We start from the raw sequence: 20,091 nt of genomic DNA on the forward strand, positions 1-20,091 counted from the left end.
AATTGGCATCCAATCTGTTTACTTAACACTGATTACAAAATTCTTTCTCAACTCTTTCCCCAGAGATTACAGAAAATTATTAGCTTTTTAATCAATTAATCACAGTCTGGCTTTATTCAAAATAGGCATATTTCTACTAATATCAGATTAATTTCAGATATTCTAATCAGATTTGATTTCTGAAGACAGTTTCATCTCTTTTTTAGATTTCTATACAAGGCATTTGTCACAGTGGAACATTCATTTATTTTTCGATGTCTTCAAAATTTTGGTTTTGGTGATTTTTTTATAATGCCATCAGGACACTTTATGCTAACAGTAACTGTTCACTCAAATTTAGTTTTGGTATGTCAGCCAGATTCAACCTTCTGATGGGTATTAGGCAAGGATGCCCTATCTCTTCCTTCTTGTTGGCCAGATTTTCTCACATTTTATTAATAAAAGTATCTTGAAAGGCATTCTCATTGCAGAAAGGGAAATAAAGAACAGCCAATTAGCAAATGATACTGCTCTTTTTTTAAGAGATGCCTCTTGGGTCCCTATTGCAATTAGCATTGTTGATCAATTTTCTAAAGCTTCTGGTCTATGGAATTATTTTTGTGTCAATAAAAATGAACATAACTTTATAAAAACAAACGTAACTTTTCCAGAAACGATCAAAAATATGCCATTACAAAAGAAGAAAAACACAATGAAAATGAAAAAAATTAACTCAGTCGCACAAATGTAACATGCTCTTCAAATAGGCTTAATTCTTTGTTAATGATTTTCATAGATTCGTTTTCGCAAATCGTGGATTCTGAATGCGTTGCAACAGATTTCGCTTACGCTTCGCAAATTTTCGTTGTTTTGGCACAAACCTCTCGTGGGGGCGGGCTTAACAGCGATCCACTCTGATTGGCTAGTGAGCTTTTGATGGAGCTTTTTGATCAGGTTCAGCTCACTTTTTGGCACAAAATTGTCCCCAAAATATGGTTATGTACGTATACACACACACACACACAAAGTGATACACTGAGACAATAATTCATTAATTTTCCCCCTCTATCTTTAATTGGCACAGTTAACACATACAAAGTATTCAGTGCTCAAAAACACAAGCATAACAAATAGAACACAAACAAAAAAGTGCAAAACAAACATTTGGCAGACCCCACCAAAAGAGATAAAAAAAAAATAAAAACATTTAAATTCATTTTGCAAAGCAGAGAAAAAAAAAAGGGACATTTTTATTAATCAAAATTTAAAAATAGACTCTTACCATGGATTGGTAGTTCACTCTTATTTATAGACTTGTATGTATAGATATACATATATATATTTATAATTCTCTGATTCGGGGAATGGTGTTTTGAAGCCCCAAATAGAGCAGGTAAGGGCCGAGGGCAAATTATTCATATCACTGACATGTATATGTCATATGGTGATAGCCGGCAAAATATAACAGTGCTGAAAAGGCTGAAATGAAGTTGTTTAGCAATTGTTTTGTTCTCAAAGAGAGACAGAGCACTTGAGAAAGTGTGTATGTTCGGAAGACATACGAAATGACGTTTTCCTCTTCAAGATGGTGAGATGTTCTTAACCATTTCTTATTTATAACACATTTTTATATTTACAGGTTCATCACTAGCGAGTGAGTCAGTTATTCTGAGAGGCTGCTCAATTCATTCAACATAAAACATCATAATTCATCAATAAGCGCTTTGTTAAACATAATAAAAGCATTAAATAGCAGATCTGTGGCATGTGCTGTTCCATGATGCTGCCTGTAGAGATGTAGATGATTTGGGCTTCAACCCTGCTTAATCAATAATAATAAAAGAAAAAACAAAACAAAATTTTAAATATCTAAAACCTCTCCTGGACCCAAAATGACTGTGTGAGAGAACTAAAAATATATATATATATATATAAAAAGAAAAGTTAAAGTTATGTGCCTCAGGGATGGTGAGTAAACAGTGGAAGATGATGAAATTACAAAATATAATCTCTTCACACACACAAAAAAAAAATCCCCTTCGCCAAACCACAGTGATTACATCAAAAAGTGAAAAAAATCAGTTGAATTAAAAACCTCCAAGTCTATTCTTCAGGTTAAGTGAGCCATACAAACGCTCACAGCTCACATGATGCATGTTAAATGTCTGGTTAACCTGTACATTTGGCTCAGAGTAAATTTAAACCATTACATATATATTTAACCGGCGAAACCAATGAGGTCGCGAGGTTCTCGGCTGGGTGCTCCACAGGTTAAAACCATGAAGACATGAACAAAACAGCTGTCACAATAAATACATACCCATATCAACAGGACATTAGCATATACATGAGTGTAAATGCCTGACAAACAAAAACAGTGTTTGAGCATGATGATTGGATGGTTAAGGTAAAGCAAGAAGTCTTAATAGATGAAATGAATGAAAATGTAAATCGCTGAAGGGACGTTAGATAAAAATGAGTTGGATAAGATGACAGAGACAGACAGTATTAGTAATTGCACTGGAAGGGCGGAGACAGAGGAGGTGCCAGGGCAAGCAGACATGCTATTGGCCAGTGAAGCCCCGCCCCTGATGTGTGCCACAGCCATGTGATAACCAGCTGTTATCTTTGGAAGGTGGAGTCAAAGGGTCTAAAGGGGTGTGGCCTGATGAAGGAGTGACATCATGAAGAACTATAATGCTGCGCTCCATTCAACTCGAGAAAGATTCCAGCTTGCAACTTGGAAAAGTGCAATCGAAGGGCACTTAAAGACATTTCACATCATACAAACAAATGTATGAATGATTTAAAGTTTATATATATGAATGTTTTTAACTGTGTAAAACATGATTTGTTGATGAGCATACACCTGTAAAACATGCTCGCATTGCCATTTTATTTCTTTATACACAAAGTTTAGAATGTTTTTGAAAGAAGTCTCTTCTGCTCACCAAGGCTGGAATTATTTGATCAAAAATACAGCAAAAACAGTAATATTGTGAAATATTATTACAATTTAAAATATCTGTTGTCTTATATTTTAAAATGTAATTTTAATATTCTTTTGAAACTTTAATACACTAGCATTCAAAAGTTTGAGGTAAAGGTGACAGTAAAGATATTTATAATGTTACAAAAGATTTTTGTTTCAAATCATTTCTGTGTTTTGAACTTTCTGTTCATCAAATAAAAATCGCGGTTTCAGCAGCAAAAAATTTTTTTTGCATTGATGATGATAAAAACCATTATTAATAACTGAGCACCAATCATAATTGAGCAGCAAATCGGCATATTAGAATGATTTCTGAAGGATCTGATGGAGTAATGATGCTGAAAATTCAGCTTTGCAACACAGGAATAAATTAAATTTTAAAACATACTTAAAAACAAAATAGTTATTATAAAGTGTAAAAATATTCAATTTTTTTTACAGATTCTACTGTATTTTTATTTTAATAAATGCAGCCTTAGTGAGTAGAATAGACTTCTTTCAAAACATTAAAAATCTTAATTTTTCCCAACTTTTGACCAGTAGTGTACATCATCTTTCGAGCATCAAGCTATATATAGCAGGAATATGAATGGAGCACAGCACTGTTTGTGGTACCAAAAATTCAGCTTCTTTAACAGACCACATTCCCAGGGTTTTAGTTCGAGAAAGGCGAGGAAATCGGACACAAGACAACCACACACACATACACTCACTCGCACAGGCTGAGAGAAACGTTAGCGGCGTTCAGCAGCGATGAATAGCCATAAAGCAAAATGATATATGCAGATCATATTCACCTCATTATAAAATAACAGACAGGTAATAAATCTAAATGCCATAATATTTCTCTGATTCGCTGTTAAAGTTCCTCTCTACAGCAGGAGAATTTAGGCCGAGAGGTCTCTATAGCCTCTTCCTCTCACTTCTTTCACTGTTCCTCTCTTTATTTTGTGTCTGTCTCTCATCTGTCTCACTCTAGGGCGGTTCATGGAGGGTAGGCAGTAGTTTCCCCCACATGTGGCTGCTGTTTGCCCTGCACCACTGAGTCCTCCTTCCATACTTTACGAATCTGCAGTCATACAAACAAACAAACATATGAAAAACAAAAGAAAAAACATGTTAGACTCGGTGAAGGGATGGATTCATGCCCTCTATGAAAGGCTTTTCAAACTATAACTAACCCTGGGTTATCTTCTTTTTAGTTTTAGTTCATTTCCATTGTTGTTTCTGTTTTATTTATATACGATTATAGTATTTATTAGCTGTTATTTTTCATTTTAATTAGCAAGTTCTAACAATTCTGTTATGTGCTTTTGTCGCTTTTATTAGTTATTGTTTTTCTTAGTTTTAGAATTTTTTGCTTTAGTGACTTATTTTATTTTATAAAGTGTCAAGGCAACATTTAAATTTTTTAAAGCTTTTTTTTAACGCTTAAGTTTTAACGCTTAAATATTTCTTTTCAGCTTTATTCCAATTCGCACATAACATAGAAAATAAAATAAAAAATCTTTCCCATAATTTAATAATTTGGTTTTAGGTAAATCATGGTCACAATTTAAATTAATTGAAACAATGTACAACATGCCCACGATTTAAGTAAAACAAGGGAACAAATTAATAAGCCCTGAGAACAATTTCTTAATTGCGCTACTAATTTTAAAACTACAGTGCCAAATGTACAAAACAATTAACCCGTGATAAACTAACCGTGTGAAACATGGAACAAGATAATCCAGGGTTAAAAATAACTATGATAACAAGTGTGAAAAGCCAATTTAAATGCACCCCTAAACACACAGACATATGGCATAAATGCTTAAATGAACTGTACAGTTACAAAATGAACTGGAAAATGACAATAAACAACACATAGGATAGTTTGTAGCATGATTTATAATATGAATGATTTGTAGGCAACAAAATCCAGGAGTTCTTGGTTGAATTCAAGAATAAAAGTGACCTGAAACACACTCAAACATGCATTTATGCAGTGAAAAACTGCCAAAAACTCACTCAAACAGTCAGGTTTGCAGAAACAGAGCACTCCGATTAAATTTTAGTATGCTTTTCTCAACAATCAAGATTTGCATGAAGGTTATGTCTCTGTTGGTTTGTGAATTGTATCTGGGTTTTGTGTGTGTGTCTGTTTGCACCTCATATTGCAGACGATTCTAACTTAAAGGTGGCATAAGTAGGTTCATGCATGTTTAAACTGAAATAAAAGTCAGACTCCAACCCTTCGTTCAGAGGAAATCACACTCGTGGAGTATTAAACTGTTTTAAATGTCAAAAGCAATTAATTCTAGATCTCTTCAGCCACACACTGTTAATGCACTCAAATAGTACTCTGTGTCTCACCCTCAGAAAGATAAACACTTCTCCAGGAAAACACATCTGTGAGGAAACATTCAGAAAAGGTTCATATTCACGTCATATTTCATCTCAGCTCTTAGGAATAAAGATCAGGAGCACCAAACATGATTGTGTGAACGTGACGCATACTATGCGATCATGATTTATGAATGCATACTTTGCTTTTACACATTTATATTATGTTTTTGTAAATGTCTATGTATCATATGTTTTTTCCAGGGTTATTTTTTCTTTTTAAGACTATCAAGCACAAGTGTTGAGATTGAACACAATGTGAACAAATAATACAGCTAAAGAAGCAAAAAGGTCTAACACGTATTAGCAAATGATGGGATTTTCACAAATATATTATCATAACGATACTTTTTTATGCTACTTGTAAACCGTTTATTATTACTAGTGCTTGACTAGTGGTTATGAAAATGGTTTTTCGGGGAAAAACACTAGCATAATTTGACCTTAAGTTCATTTACATATGAAAACAGTACAAAAACTTGCATGTGTCTCCTATTATGTGTGTGTGTTGCATTTGTCTGTACATTAGTTGGAGTGATCTAACATGCACTGCTACTCAAAATGACAAGATACTACCGCCATATTAAACTATGGTGGGCTAATATCTAGAACCATCATGTGCCGCTAAGACACATACAATCATTTAGTCATTAAGTTTCAGAAAAAAAGTATGCGGCTTTACCAAAAACAGTCACATTGTTGGCTTGGAGAGATCCAGGATCTCACACACACACACACACACACACACACCCTAGCCGTCTCCTTTAATGTTCATACACAAACACACTTCTGAGATCACAGGACCTAAAGCTTTGGGTCATATGTAGGTTATGGCACCTTTGGCGTTGGAGTCCAGAAAGACCTCGACGTAGGAAGTAGGGACGTAACCTTCCTCTTCCTCGTTTCTTCTAACACGCGTCCATCCGTCACCTTTATCTTCCTCTATTACATACAAGAGCTCACCCTCCGTTACTGAGATGGTGCCTTCATTAACACCTACAGAGATAATTGGAAGAAACTCAATCAATCAATCCATCAATAAATAATTAAAATATGTATATACACTACAGTTTAAAAGTTTGGGGTCAGTAAGATTATTTCATGTTTTTAAAAGAAGTATCTTCTGCTCAGCAAGCCTGCATTTATTTGATCAAAAATACAGTAAAATCTGTAATATTGTGAAATATTATTACAATTCAAAATAAGTGTTTTCTATTCAAATATATTGTAAAATGTAATTTATTCCTGTGATACAAAGCTGAATTCTAAGCATCATTACTCCAGTCTTAGTGTCACATGATCCTTCAGAAATCATTCTAATATCCTGATTTCAAGAAACATTTCTTATTATTATTATTCATTTTGAAAACGGTTGTGCTGCTTCATATTTTTGTGAAAACTAAGATACTTTTTCAGAATAATTTGATGAATAGAATGTTCAAAAGAACATTATTTTTTTGAAACAGAAATCTTTTGTAATATTTTAAATGTCTGTACTATCACTTTTGATCAATTGAATGTGTCCTTGATGAATAAAAGTGTTTATGTCTTAAAAAATCAATTACTGGCCTCAGTACGGTAACACTTGCTATAAGGTTCCATTAGTTAACATGAGTTAATGCATTAATTAACAATTTACTAACAATGAGCATTTCAGTATTTATTAGTTAACAAGGATACAAATGTTCACTGTTAGTTCATACATTGATAGATGCATTAATAAAAGTAAAAAAAAATAATAAAAAATTAAATGCTTAAGTATTTTTCATGGTTATTTCTAATGTAGTTAACTGATGTTAACAAATGGAATCTTATTATAAAGTGTTACTATACATATTACCATATACATACATGAAGAAATCACTTTTTTTAGGTTTTATTACTTAAGATGCTGCATATATATATATATATATATATATATATATATGTCAACAGCAGTTAGACTGTTTAATTGCAGTAACAATACTGTGTAGTATGGTTGCATGTTTTTAGTATGTTTTTTATTGTATTGTGGTTGGTCTCGTGGAGTATGCAGTAACAAGTGAATTTCCCCAGTGTGGGATTAATAAAGTCTATCAAATCAAATCAAATCTGCATTTGACAACAGACAGTGAGGCAGCTCACTAGGGTTTGAAATCGAGCCCATATTTTTGCTGTAAATGTTCGTTTAATTATGTATTTGTATTGTTTATAATGCATTTATACATGAAATACCTTCAAACTGGTAGAGGGCTTTGCAGGTGCCGATAGTGGGTAGCATTTCTTCATCCGGGTCATCAAATTCATCTCCTGACTCCGCTGTTTCGGGCTGGACTTTGCTCTGGACCTCAGAACTCGGTTCCTCTGTATAACTGCCATCCGGACTGCTCCATCACACACACGCACACACACACACACGCACACAATAACTATAGCACCTGTTTGCAAAGTACTGTGATTGTAAAGTGACTGTAAGTGTAGGTCTATGTTAATATTAACAATAATAATAATCTTATTTGATCATTTTGTGTGTGTGAGAGTGTGTACCTCTCTCTATCTTGTGCGCAGTTGTTGTTGTTGGTGGTGGGTGGTGTGCTGTTTTGGGTCTCGTACAGGGCACTCAGCCTCCGTGGAGGGTCACTCTTTGTTGGCATCCTTCCTTCGACCTCCGCTAACCAGCCCTAAAACACACACACACACACACACACACACACACACACACACACACACTCATTTCCACTGAACTGAACCTCTCATCCAGGCCTGTGCTATATTAAATGACACGCACCTCGAATTTCTGAGCCTCCGCCTGCAGTTTCTCAATGTTATGGGCGATCTCTGCTAACCGAGGGTCCACGCTATTGGGATCCCCCATCTGTGGGTTCTTTATGTACACTTCCTTCATTTTAGTCAAAGCATCTCTACAGAGAAAAAATACATTTTACTGAATAAAACCCGTCAAACTCTGGCCTAGTCAAAAAATATTCCAAAAGGATTATTTAGTGCATTTTTACTGAAATTTCATAATCGGAATTCCGACAGAATCAAATAAGATCCTAAAGGATTCTTGATTTTTACTTTATATTCTTGAGTCCTACTGAATATTGTATATCTTTTTCAAATCTCATTTCATATTGCATTGAATAATGTTATGCTGCTGGAAATTTTGGCAATCGTATAAATGAAACTGGGAACTGGGAACAAATTCCAATTGGATTCCTTTAGGATATTTTTTTAATAAACATTAATTATACATGCAATTTTGTTCAAATGTGAATATTAAACATACAATTAAGAGGGGGAAAAAAAAACAAGAAATAAAAACAAAAAGTGAAAAAGAACTATGAAATAAAGTAATAATGGAAATATATAAATATGTATGCAAATAATTAAAATAATAAATAAGCATGTAAATAAATAATTAATTCATTATATAAATAAAATTGTTAATTAATAAATGAATTATGTAAATAATAAATGTTGCAAGTGTATGCAAATAAATAAAATATGTAAATAAATACAATAAGTAAATAAATAAATACATTAAACATAAAAAATTAAATAAAACAATAAGTAAGAAAGTAATTGGTAGGCAGTAATAATGTAAAAATCAGAAAGTGTACAATCTGCAATAAAAATATTTAATAATAAAATAAGCGGAAAAACTATTAAAGTCTTTATATCTTTCTTTTTCAAAGAGTCTATATTACTATGTATCCATTGGGATTTTTGACTAGCGTATAACAGGATATACAAGTTTGTGTTTCTGTGTGTTTGTCCATGTCTGTCTGTGCACCTCTGGTCCATCTCTTTCTGTATGTCTTTATTGATGTCGTCAATCTTCGCCTGAAGTTTCTTCCTTCTCTGCTCTGGAGGAAGATGACTAAAGTCCTCAGGATTCGAACCCTGAGAGGAGACAGACAAACAGTGAGTATCTGCTCTTCAAAAACTGACACTGTCCTGTTAGAATCTGCCAATATATAAACTAATATGCATATGTATAAATGGGGCGGGTCAAACCAGGACAAATCCAATCACATCAATGGATTCAATTAAAGAATCTTCTGTTCCTGTAATCTGGTTGGCTATCTGCCTTCGGAAAGGAGCCAATCAGCTTTCAAATCAAGTGTTTATTAAAGGAAAACCAGATGAGACAATTAAATCTAAGATCAATGATTAACCTATTCAGTCCAATGCCAACATCAACATTGATTAAACAGTTTTCATAAAATAAACTGTTATCTTGCTCACTCATCTTTGAAATCTGATTCTGGTTGTTTGCATCTGTCCTTATGTGCCCTCTTTCTTGCTCGCTTCAATATCCTGTTCCTGTCTACATTAATGTATCGATCCTCTGAACACTCCAGCTACGAGCCTGCAAAACCGGAGGAGAACACAGTCCTAGGACCGTATTTCTAGGACCCTAGGTTTTTAGTGACAACGCCACCTACCGAATTAGAGGACCAGCGAAGATGGATGACAATCAGAGTATCAAATGTGAATCAATTTTAATTTGTTTAACATTAAAAATATGACATTTTAATAGTCAGAGAGGCCATCATAATAATTGACTGTTAAAATACCACGTGTTAGATTGTGTTATTTACTGTGTACTGTACTCTATATGAAGTGCATAACAATATAATGTATTGTGCATGTTTCTGCCCTTTCGAACCCTACTGTATATTATACCTTATGCTATATTTCAATTAACAATTTTCTTTTGATAGGCCATCATATATGGCCTGGTTGGGCTTCGGAATTTGTCTCTGGGACTGCGGTTTTCCGACTCGGTCGGTGGCGCTGTCACAAAAAAACTAGGGTCCTAGAAATGCGGTCCTACAACTGCGGTCCTGAAAGTGCGGCCCCCGGTACTGCAGACGGATAATATTGCCAGCTACTGCTTATTCCACATTAGTTCTCTCATACTTATTTCAACCACATGGTGGCTATAAAGAGCCGTGAATTTGGGGAGGATAAACCTGCTGTAATGATTTTGAACCCTATGGAGCCTATTGTATCATATTTGATACACACATTTAAGGCCTCTAAATGATCAACATGATTAAAACCTTGCTAAAAAAAAAAAACTGTTCTACACAATCTACTACATGGCTTCTGTCATCTGATCGATACTTCGTTTAACAAAGTAAAAAGCCTTTTAGTCTAATTGAGGTCATGGTACATGTTTTTTTGCTGTGAAATCTTAGTAAACGTGTGGATAGCATTTATATTGTTAGTAATATTTCAAGATGAACACTTACTGGACTAAAGCAACTTGATTAGCCATACATAATTTTTTTGAAAAATCATGTTCAAATGTGTCAAATATGATTCATCAGGCTTTTGAGGAACTTTTATTTGTTTCATCATCATTGCATCACATCGCATTATACGTTTTGTTCATAAATCTAAGCATTTAAATATCATCTTACTAAGACAAATTACTGGGAGATATAGAATGAAAACTGATATTTACATCCATTTTATGTAAGTATTCTGTTATAAAGATCTCACTGATCTACAAGTTATCATAATTTCATCTTACTTTTGGCTATATATATCAGAAGCTGCACCAAATTGCATATTTTTGCTCAGTTTGAGTGTCTGAATGAATTTTCATGCATGAGCACTATATTATTATCTATATATCATCTATACGAGCCATAAGAGAGTGAGTTATCAAATATGATACTCAACAAATATCACGTTCAATAAACTGTTCAATTAAAAAAAAACTATTTCATGTGTCTGGCTTTACAGGGTTAAAATAGGCATCCTGAAAAATCATACTTATCTTAGCCTAAAATCGGATATTATTCATTCATTTCTAGAATTTGAGTTTGGACTGAATAGGTGGATGACTGTATCTTTCAGTCCTGCCCACAGGTCAGTGGAAGTGCTAAAAGGTCAAAGGTCACAAGACAGGCACATCAATCTTACCCCTTCTTCCACATCCCCATACTGTCATGCAACAATAAACAACCAGATTTTTCTGAGCATGCATTGCACTGTCACTCAAAATACAGTTAAATAAAACCACAAAATCAGTCCAGGCAAACTTAATAAAAATTAATAATCAAGATCTACACAAGTACAATATACATGCTACACTCACTGTTGTACTCACCCTCTTCAAAACAAAGACAAATTGTTCAAATAAAATGTTAATTATGTAATATTTTGATTCTTTACAACTAAAAATGGATCTAAATAAAATAAATCTCAGAAATCAATTTTGGATTAAATTATATGGATTAAAATACACATATCTATAAACAGATTGGTTTAAATATAACCAAACATTACCTGCAGTAAATCATAAACCACCATCAGTGATTCAATAATCACGTGTAAAAAATTATAATAATTGGGTAGAGATTGGTTAACATGTTTGATCTATTCTAATCACTGATAATTATAATAACACTTTATTTTACATGATATTTTCACCCTCATGTCATTCAAAACCAATTTGACTTCATTGCTTCAGTGAAACATGAAATAAGATATTTTGCAAAATTTGCATGCTGTTTTTTTCCATATAATGACAATGAAATGTCAAATTAAGCATGTTCCACAGAAAAAACTCAAGCCAAATATTTAGGATGACATTCAATAAAGACTGTATATTAATTTTGCATGTGAACTATCCCTTTAACTTACACTAAAACTACATTCAAAATGATGACATTTCAGCATATTATGCCACACATCTGGTTAGGGATCAAATGAATCAAGTCGTTTGAAACATATAGAGACCGAATCAGGGACAGATAAATAAACACAGGGACAAAAAAACGGGTTTCAGATCACCTCAATAAGGTTCCGCACGTGGGCATTGAGTGAGAGCTACACAGAGGGACAGTCACCACGGCAACAAGACAAAACAGACATCGACAAAAAGATAAATCAGAAAACAACTTAAATACACACAAAGGTAAAATTATATAACAAAACAATACAAAAAGTATAGTTCACCCAAAAATGAAAATGAGCTGTTCATTTACTCACTCTCAGGCCAGCCAAGGAATTATTATTATTATTATATATATATATATATATATATTTAGTAGAACAGTAAAGAAGATTTTTAGCTGAAACTGTGGTCCTTGGTAAATCATAAAATGCAAGTCAATGACGATCGTCACACTTTGAGAGTCAAAAAAAGCATATACAGGCAAGACCAAATTAATACCCGTGGCTCCTGACGATATATTGAGGTCTTATGAAGCGAATCGATTGGTCTGTGCAAGAAACTGAATCCCCTAATTCATAGCCTCATTCAAACGGGGAAATGAGATTATTTTCTACAAACTGCATCTTTCGGATAGTTTGTTTAAACTGGTTCAATTCACTACTTCGTTTACGTAATCACGCAATGACGCATATGCAATTATATTACTAAAACACCCAATAATGATGTGAAACGTGGATGTTTTACATGTCCAGAGCATATAAAATGAATAAACTTGTCTTCATCAGCTCACCTTTTTCCATAAACAACAAGAAGCCATAAAAACTTTCATACTTTCATATGAGGAGCTCATCGGTCCGAGTCAAGCTGAGTCAGATCTGGAGCCCTGAATGAGCATTATAGGTTCATATACACTGATATATGTCGTAAAGTGAGTTTTGATTGAGTAACTTGTAGATCTGTGCTGCTCGAGTCGTGAACTGTTTCAGACGGTTCAGTACACTTTGGTGAACTGGTTTATTCAGTTCACTAAAAAGAATCAGTTCAAAAGAATGATTCGTTCGCAAACCGGACATCACTCTGGACCGTTTGCCTGAGGCTCTGATCACAGGTAATATTATTGTAAATAAAGTTCAGTTTCTTGCACAGACTGATCGTTTTGCTTCATAAGACCTCACTATATCATCAGGAGGCACAGGGATTCATTCTACATTGCCTGGTATGCTTTTTTTTTTACTCTCAAGCCATTGACTTTGACATTTTGTGAATCACAAAGGACCACATTTTCAGCTAAAACTCTTCTTTACTGTTCTACTGGGAAAAAAACAAAAATCATGGATTACCTGAGGGTGAGTAAATTAAAAGCAAATTTGAAGTTTTTGGGTGAACTATCCTTGTAAACAAAAATAACCATAAGGGTTGAACACAAAGGAACAAAGTGATGTTAAAGGACCATGTGTTACTACAGCGACGGACATGCTACGGGCATGCCGCTACCGACATGCTACTGAGGTCATGCTTACCAGCTTTAGAGAGAGCTTCTCACGGACGAAAAGAGAGAGCGATCGAGGGAATGAACCGAGAGAAGAGAGAAAACATCAGAGGGAGCAACATCAGACCGCTGTACACACGTCACATGCATGCAGGAGTGTTCATGCCTTATGATGTCATTGATGAAGCTCACTACATCACAGTTCACTTTTGGCCAGCCGTCAGTATTTTGTGCTCCGTCATAAGACAGATTTCTGTAGGCAGAGCCATGGGAAATTAAGCTGAAAGCCTAACTTTGGCATTTGAACAGAGAAAATGTCACATTAGCGGAAGTACAGGCCTTCTATGTGCATTTATATTCCAGAACCTTGAAATATTCCAGAATGTTCTAAAGATTTAAAGGGACAGTCCACTAAAAAATGAAAATTCTGTCATCATTTACTTACCCTCATGTCATTCAAGCCCTGAATGCATTTCTTTCTTCTGTGGAACACAAAAGAAGGTATTTTGAAGAATGTTGGTAACCAAATGGTTTCTGTTCCCATTGACTTCCATTATATGGACTAAAACACTATGGGAGTCAATGGGAACCAAAACTCTTCGTTACCAGCAATCTTCAGAGAAATGCATACAGTTTGGAATGATAAGACAGAATGTTAATTTTGGGTTGACTGTCTCTTTAAGGTTAAGTTGATAAATTCAATATTGTAATGTTGCAATTTTTAGCAATAGTGTTCAACAAAACCGTTTTACTGCTTTAGCTTGATGCATTTGCATACAAGGAGAAAAAAATAGGATGCAATTTGATTTTATCCATCAGGAATTGATTGGCATTTCTTTCTGATGCAGTGAACTTCAGCAGGTACCAATGAACCAGTTATTACACACAATGTTACAGGGTCACATGAGGATGACATCATCAGTCCTAAAGCAATAGTCAGCCAATAAACAGAACACATGGGTGTACAAGAGAGAAGACAGAGGAAAGAGAAAGAGAAACAAAAATGAACATATTCTCAATAAACGGGCTTGTTTTTGAGGCAGCCACCACACCAGAGGGGATTCTGGGTAATCGTACCTGAGAGGGGATCCCAAAACAAAGCAATTCATGGAGGAAAAGTAGAAGTGTGGTAAAAATGTGAAGTGAACAACTAGTTTTGACTGAACACTTGAGATTACTAAATGATTGTTATAATCATAAGAGATTAATAAGAGATTATTTAAACAAAAACCATGAGATAAAATGAAACATAACTACGCAAATAATTTTTTTTAATATATAATTTAAAAACAAAATATTAAACATAATAAAATGTAAATGTAAAGATAATTTAAAAAAAAGTATGATTATGCAATATACAGAATATAGATTTTTTAAAAATATATATAATAATATGTATTAAAATATGCATAATACATGAAAATTAGGAAGTATATTTATATATTTATTTTGTGGGCATTAGAATAAAGCATGGTGATCATGCAAATAATAATAATAATAATATTTATCTGTACTGCGTTAGGCTAACTGAGACTTGTAATAGCACTTGCACGTTGTCGCTCTTTTGTTGGTTTTGATTGCTTCTTATGTCCTCATTTGTAAGTTGTTTTGGATAAAAGCGTCTGCTAAATGACTAAATAAATAGAAAAATAAAAATATATGTATAATTACATATGCAAATAAAAAACACATAGAATATAAAAACAAAATAATAAAAATATATAAAAATAGCTAGTTAGTTTGTTTATTTATTGACTGCATACTGATAATGAAAAAGAGCAACAACCTCTGATTTCGTGAAAACTATTTCTGTGAAGACTACATATTTTAGGGTGCTCAAACTATGGAGCTATTTTCTGAGGTTTTGTCAAATGTATAAATGCCCTGACAAGACGTAACATGTTTAAAGACTTTTCAAACTCATGAATGCGCCAACAGGATGTAGAATTCAACGCGTTTGTAACGGACATAGATAGTGAATACAGACGGGACTTTTTGTGTGAACGTGATGTGCATATAGAGATAAACATCCAATATATCAAAGCAGCGAAATGACACCAAAAGGGGTGAATTCTGAACATATCGTTGTGTGTGAGAAAGTGTTACGAGCACCAGAAGGGTCAAATATGATCGTGAATGCGCAAGGCTTGCATTCAGAAGTCGCACTCGTGACACTTTGAGAATTAACCCCTCCCACACAAGCTGATTTGCTGCCAGAGCGCAGGGGCGGAGCCAGGCTGCTGGGGTTGCACATGGGAGACGGGGTCAAAAGCCACTTTTCTCAATTACAAATGGATTTTAATACTGAATATCAGACATTAACCTCATTCATGGGAAGAATTTAAAGAGATACAAATTAATGAAGAAATTCAGATTTTTTAACAATATCACATTAATTAAAAAAAACACTAAATGAGGTTAAGTCTGTTAAACGATCATTCAAGCACACACACACACCTCTAAATGTTTTATTAATAATAATAATAATCAAAAACTAACCCAAACAGTAAATTAATTATAATATTTTAATAAAAATATAATAAATTGATTTTAAAATATTGCAATTATACATTTAAAAATCATATACACAATTTACTTATCATTCGAAAGGAAAGGTTTTGCCAAATTTATCTCACTTTTATGGATAAATTTGTATATCTAAGTATGTCTAAGTAACCCACACACACTCTTGCCTTCTCTCACACACTTACGACATATTGCCTGGCCTCGAAAGCATAGGTAGGCCGACCAAGAGTCCTCTTCATGATTTCTTTATTATAATAGAGAGACTGTGCAGACTGCAGCAAAGAATAAACCCTAATTAAACACACACACACACACACACACTCACGCATAACTATACAAACACACACTCGCACACACTTCATCACTCTACAAACACACTTTAACACAAAAATATACAATAAAAACATTGGTACATTAGGACAAACACACATACACACTTTTGTGTCAATAAACCTGCATACATATATAATTCAAACACACACACACACACACACACACCTAACTGACTATCAGGCACCAAAACAAACACACTGACATTATTCCTCAAGATGTTCTCTGATTATTATAGTCTTACATAATAAATAAGTATGTGACATACTCTAGTGTGTAAATTACAGTCTACTAGAGTAGCCAGCAAAAAATAACATACATTATTAAAACAAATCCAACTTATGTTCACCAAGGCTGCATGTATTTTATTAAAAATACAGAAAAAAACAGTAATATTGTGAAATATTATTACAAATGAAAATAACGGTGTTCTATTTTAATATATTGTAAAATTGAATTTATTCCTATGATGCAAAGCAGAATTTTCAGCATCATTCCTCATGCCATTCAAATCATTCAACCTGATTCGCTGTTTAAGAAACATTTATTATTATTATTATCAATATTGGAAACAGTTGTGAAAACCATTTTTAGGATTCTCTGATGAATAGACAGTTCAAAAGAACAGTACTTATTCAAAATAGAAATCTTTTGTAACATTATAAATACATTTACTATCACTTTTGATCAATTTAATGCATTCTTGCTGAATATAAGCCTTCGTTTTATTCTGACCTCAAACCTTCAACGAGTAGTGTACATCAAATCATACAAACATATTTATTATAAATAAGCCGGGAGCACAAATGAAGACAATGAAAGTGTCAAAGATCTCCATATGTTCCTGTATTTTTAATCATTTTTGTCTATAACATCCTTAAACTGTGATCTGATTCAGGCAACACTGTTGAGTCTGTATATGCTAAAAATATGGACAATAAGCTTCATAGAGCTCTGTCAGCATGATGAACCTTCCTGTTTGATGCATGTATGGCCAAAAATAGGAAATGATAAATCTGTTTTTTTTGTTCACTGACCATCAGTCCTTTGGAAAGATAAAAAATAAGTGAGATTTGCACAGGGACATGGGAAAGCGCGATTTGCTCCGTTATCTGCTGTGTTTTGTGTCTGTTATCTTGCAAAGTCATCCAAAAGTCAGAATCTCAGCTCGCACATGCGGAAAAACGCGGACGGCCTTCCTGAAGGGAAGGTGAATCTGGTCTGACTTTATCAGAAAGTCACATGGCAGCATGTGTGTAAATAGAAGACATCGTTTCTGAGAGTTTGTGTGTGTGTAATCGCATTACTCAGGATAAACCTGTATGTTTGAGCACCCGTTTTTATTTGATCTATCACCGCGGGTGCCTTCGACTGGCGCCCCGTGTGTCGAGTGCGTAACTGTGTTTGCACGGATCTGAAAACGTGAGACAGTGAAACCATGGTAAATGCAAACAACGAAACATAAACGAGAGAGAGAGAGACAGACTGACAGAGAGAGAGAAAGAGAGTCAGAGTGGATTTCATCGGCTGAGTGAGGAGGAGGAAAAAGAAGCCGAAAGATATAAACAATTCCACTGCATGACATCATCGCCTGCGGAATCTGAGACATCATCGCTTCAGAAGCCAATGCTGCCTTCAAGCCCTTCTAAGTCGATTTTTAGTCAAACTATTGTAGGAAAAAACATTTCAACTTCACATTTCATTCTCACATTTCCACAAAGACAGGAAGAGTTTTTAGCACTGGTGCAACAAAATAACGGGCAAGGAATAATATAATTTAATTTAGCATAACTTAATGTAATACAATATTCAAATTTAAGCTTTTATTCTGTAAAAAGTCTTATATTATAGATAAATATAAAAAATATAACATTTTTATAATATAGCCACTGTATTCTATTCATTAAAACCAGAATTACTGCCAAATAAATAACATAAGATAAAATAATGAAGATAATCTTGTTTTCCTTATGAAATCATCTCAGGTCACAGAAAAATCCCCCTAACTGAGGAATCACCTAAATATGATAATTCAGTCATGGCTTAAAAGCAGCATTAGGCAAATTAATGGGTTGTTTTGCATTTAGAATACGATGCAAAAAAACCACCTCAAAATGATAATTCGGCTCCTTTTTCTTCATGTAAATGAACACTGACATGACAGCACAGGTGATGGCAGGCACAGAGTGGCACACACACATAAACACGCATTTGGAAGACGTGGATCGCCGGCATGCACGGATACTTACCCCGCGCCGGAGGCTCCTGAAGCAGTGCATTTTGGGCTTGGAGGTCATGAGGTCGTTGAATCGGTGTGACAGGGGCTCCTTGGACTGTTTGGGGGTCTGGGGAGTGGGGCAGGGGTCAGGGGTCACAGCAGAAGGTGAGGGAGGGTCAGGGGGGGGCTGGCGAGGTACGGGGGACGTTAACAGGGACATAAGCTACCGGTAAGACACAAGCCACAGAGCAGCGACCAGTGAGTGAGAGAGGTTTACAGAGAGAGAGAGAGAGGGTGGGGACCAAATTGATCCGGAAAGAGGTAAACAAAAAGGAGGGGGAACACAAAACAAGAGAAATAAGGACCCAAAAATGAAACAAATTAATCAATTTAATCAATTAATTGAACAAAGGAGAACGCAAACATAACGGAACGTAAAAGAAACAGCAACTGAAAGAAACGCGCTGCAGCTGTGGTGTTATTAACCCAGTGAGGGAGAGAGTTAGTGCCTTAAACTCTGTCCTGTACATCAGGGGTCACATGCAGGGGTCAGATCACTGCAGAACCATTTAAAGGGACGGTTCACCCAAAAATAAACATCATGCCAATGGCTGTCGGTCTACCGTGGAACATAAAAGCGGATGTTTATGCTGCTTTTTCAATGTAATGGAAGCGGATGAGGACCATGGGTTGTCAAGCTTCAAAAATGACAAACAGCTCTGTAAAAAAAGTACATATGACTATATTCCAGGTCTTCTGAAACCAAACAATAGCTTTGTGTGAGAAAAAGACCTAAAGTAATGATTCACTTATAATCTGTCACCAATAATTCCCCTTTTTGTTAGTTAAGTACTTTATTGGTAGGATTGTGTTTGCATGACAAGAAAAATGTAACAATAACAATAAACAAATATTACTGAAATAATTCATTTATTAATTTTATATACAGTATATCTATATATGTAGTCATTTTTCAATACATTATGAAGAAAACAATAAAAATAAGACTTAAACATTCAATACACTACAAATAAAAAAATGTAATATATGCACATGGACGGACTTTGATTATATTGATCAAGGCAGTATTTGGTTTCTGACGGTGTGCAGCTGAAAAATTAATTTTTGCTACAGTCTTCCACCAATAACATCTGCTGTTTTTTAAGAACTATACATCTCTGGCAGTTTGCCAAAGTATTTTTGAGCCATGGCCACCATCCACTTTCATTGCATAGCAAAAAAAAAAGCAGCATAAATATTCCTTTTTTCTTTTTGTGTTCCATGGAAGAAAGTCAGTCAACGAGGGTGAGCAAATGATGACAGCGTTTTCATTTCTGGCTGAACTGTCCCTTTAACAAACATTGCATGCACAGCGCGCACACACACACACACACACTCTCCTCTAAAGCACAAAAACTGATTTCAGGTCAAGCATTCGCTCTTTTTCTCTCTCTCTTTCACTTTCTTATTAGCAAGCTCCCCAAAGCGTA

At 34.6% G+C, this 20,091-nt stretch overlaps 1 protein-coding gene across 12 annotated transcripts in view; it reads right to left on the reverse strand.

The window, feature by feature from the left end:
* Positions 1-1,034: 1,034 nt before the first annotated feature.
* LOC306855761 (formin-binding protein 1-like) overlaps positions 1,035-20,091 on the reverse strand; it is a gene marked incomplete at its 3' end in the record, with an annotated part of 85,616 nt that continues 66,559 nt past the window's right edge. For 4 of the 12 annotated variants that reach the window (XM_079394614.1, XM_079394611.1, XM_079394609.1 and 1 more), the window contains 10 exons: positions 18,633-18,824; positions 13,559-13,573; positions 12,155-12,190; positions 9,135-9,244; positions 8,127-8,259; positions 7,886-8,019; positions 7,574-7,722; positions 6,197-6,355; positions 5,330-5,365; positions 1,035-4,040 (listed from right to left, as the gene is read on the reverse strand). In XM_079394614.1, coding sequence (XP_079250740.1) covers positions 4,033-4,040; positions 5,330-5,365; positions 6,197-6,355; positions 7,574-7,722; positions 7,886-8,019; positions 8,127-8,259; positions 9,135-9,244; positions 12,155-12,190; positions 13,559-13,573; positions 18,633-18,824 — 972 coding nt within the window. Of the gene's footprint in view, positions 4,041-5,329; positions 5,366-6,176; positions 6,356-7,573; positions 7,723-7,885; positions 8,020-8,126; positions 8,260-9,134; positions 9,245-12,154; positions 12,191-13,558; positions 13,574-18,590; positions 18,825-20,091 lie in introns of those variants that run through there. The other 8 variants (XM_079394619.1, XM_079394617.1, XM_079394618.1 and 5 more) reach the window with 6 other exon arrangements.

This window comes from Barbus barbus (genome assembly GCF_936440315.1).
Source record: "Barbus barbus genome assembly, chromosome: 36".
In the NCBI taxonomy this organism is placed as follows: Eukaryota; Metazoa; Chordata; class Actinopteri; order Cypriniformes; family Cyprinidae; genus Barbus; species Barbus barbus.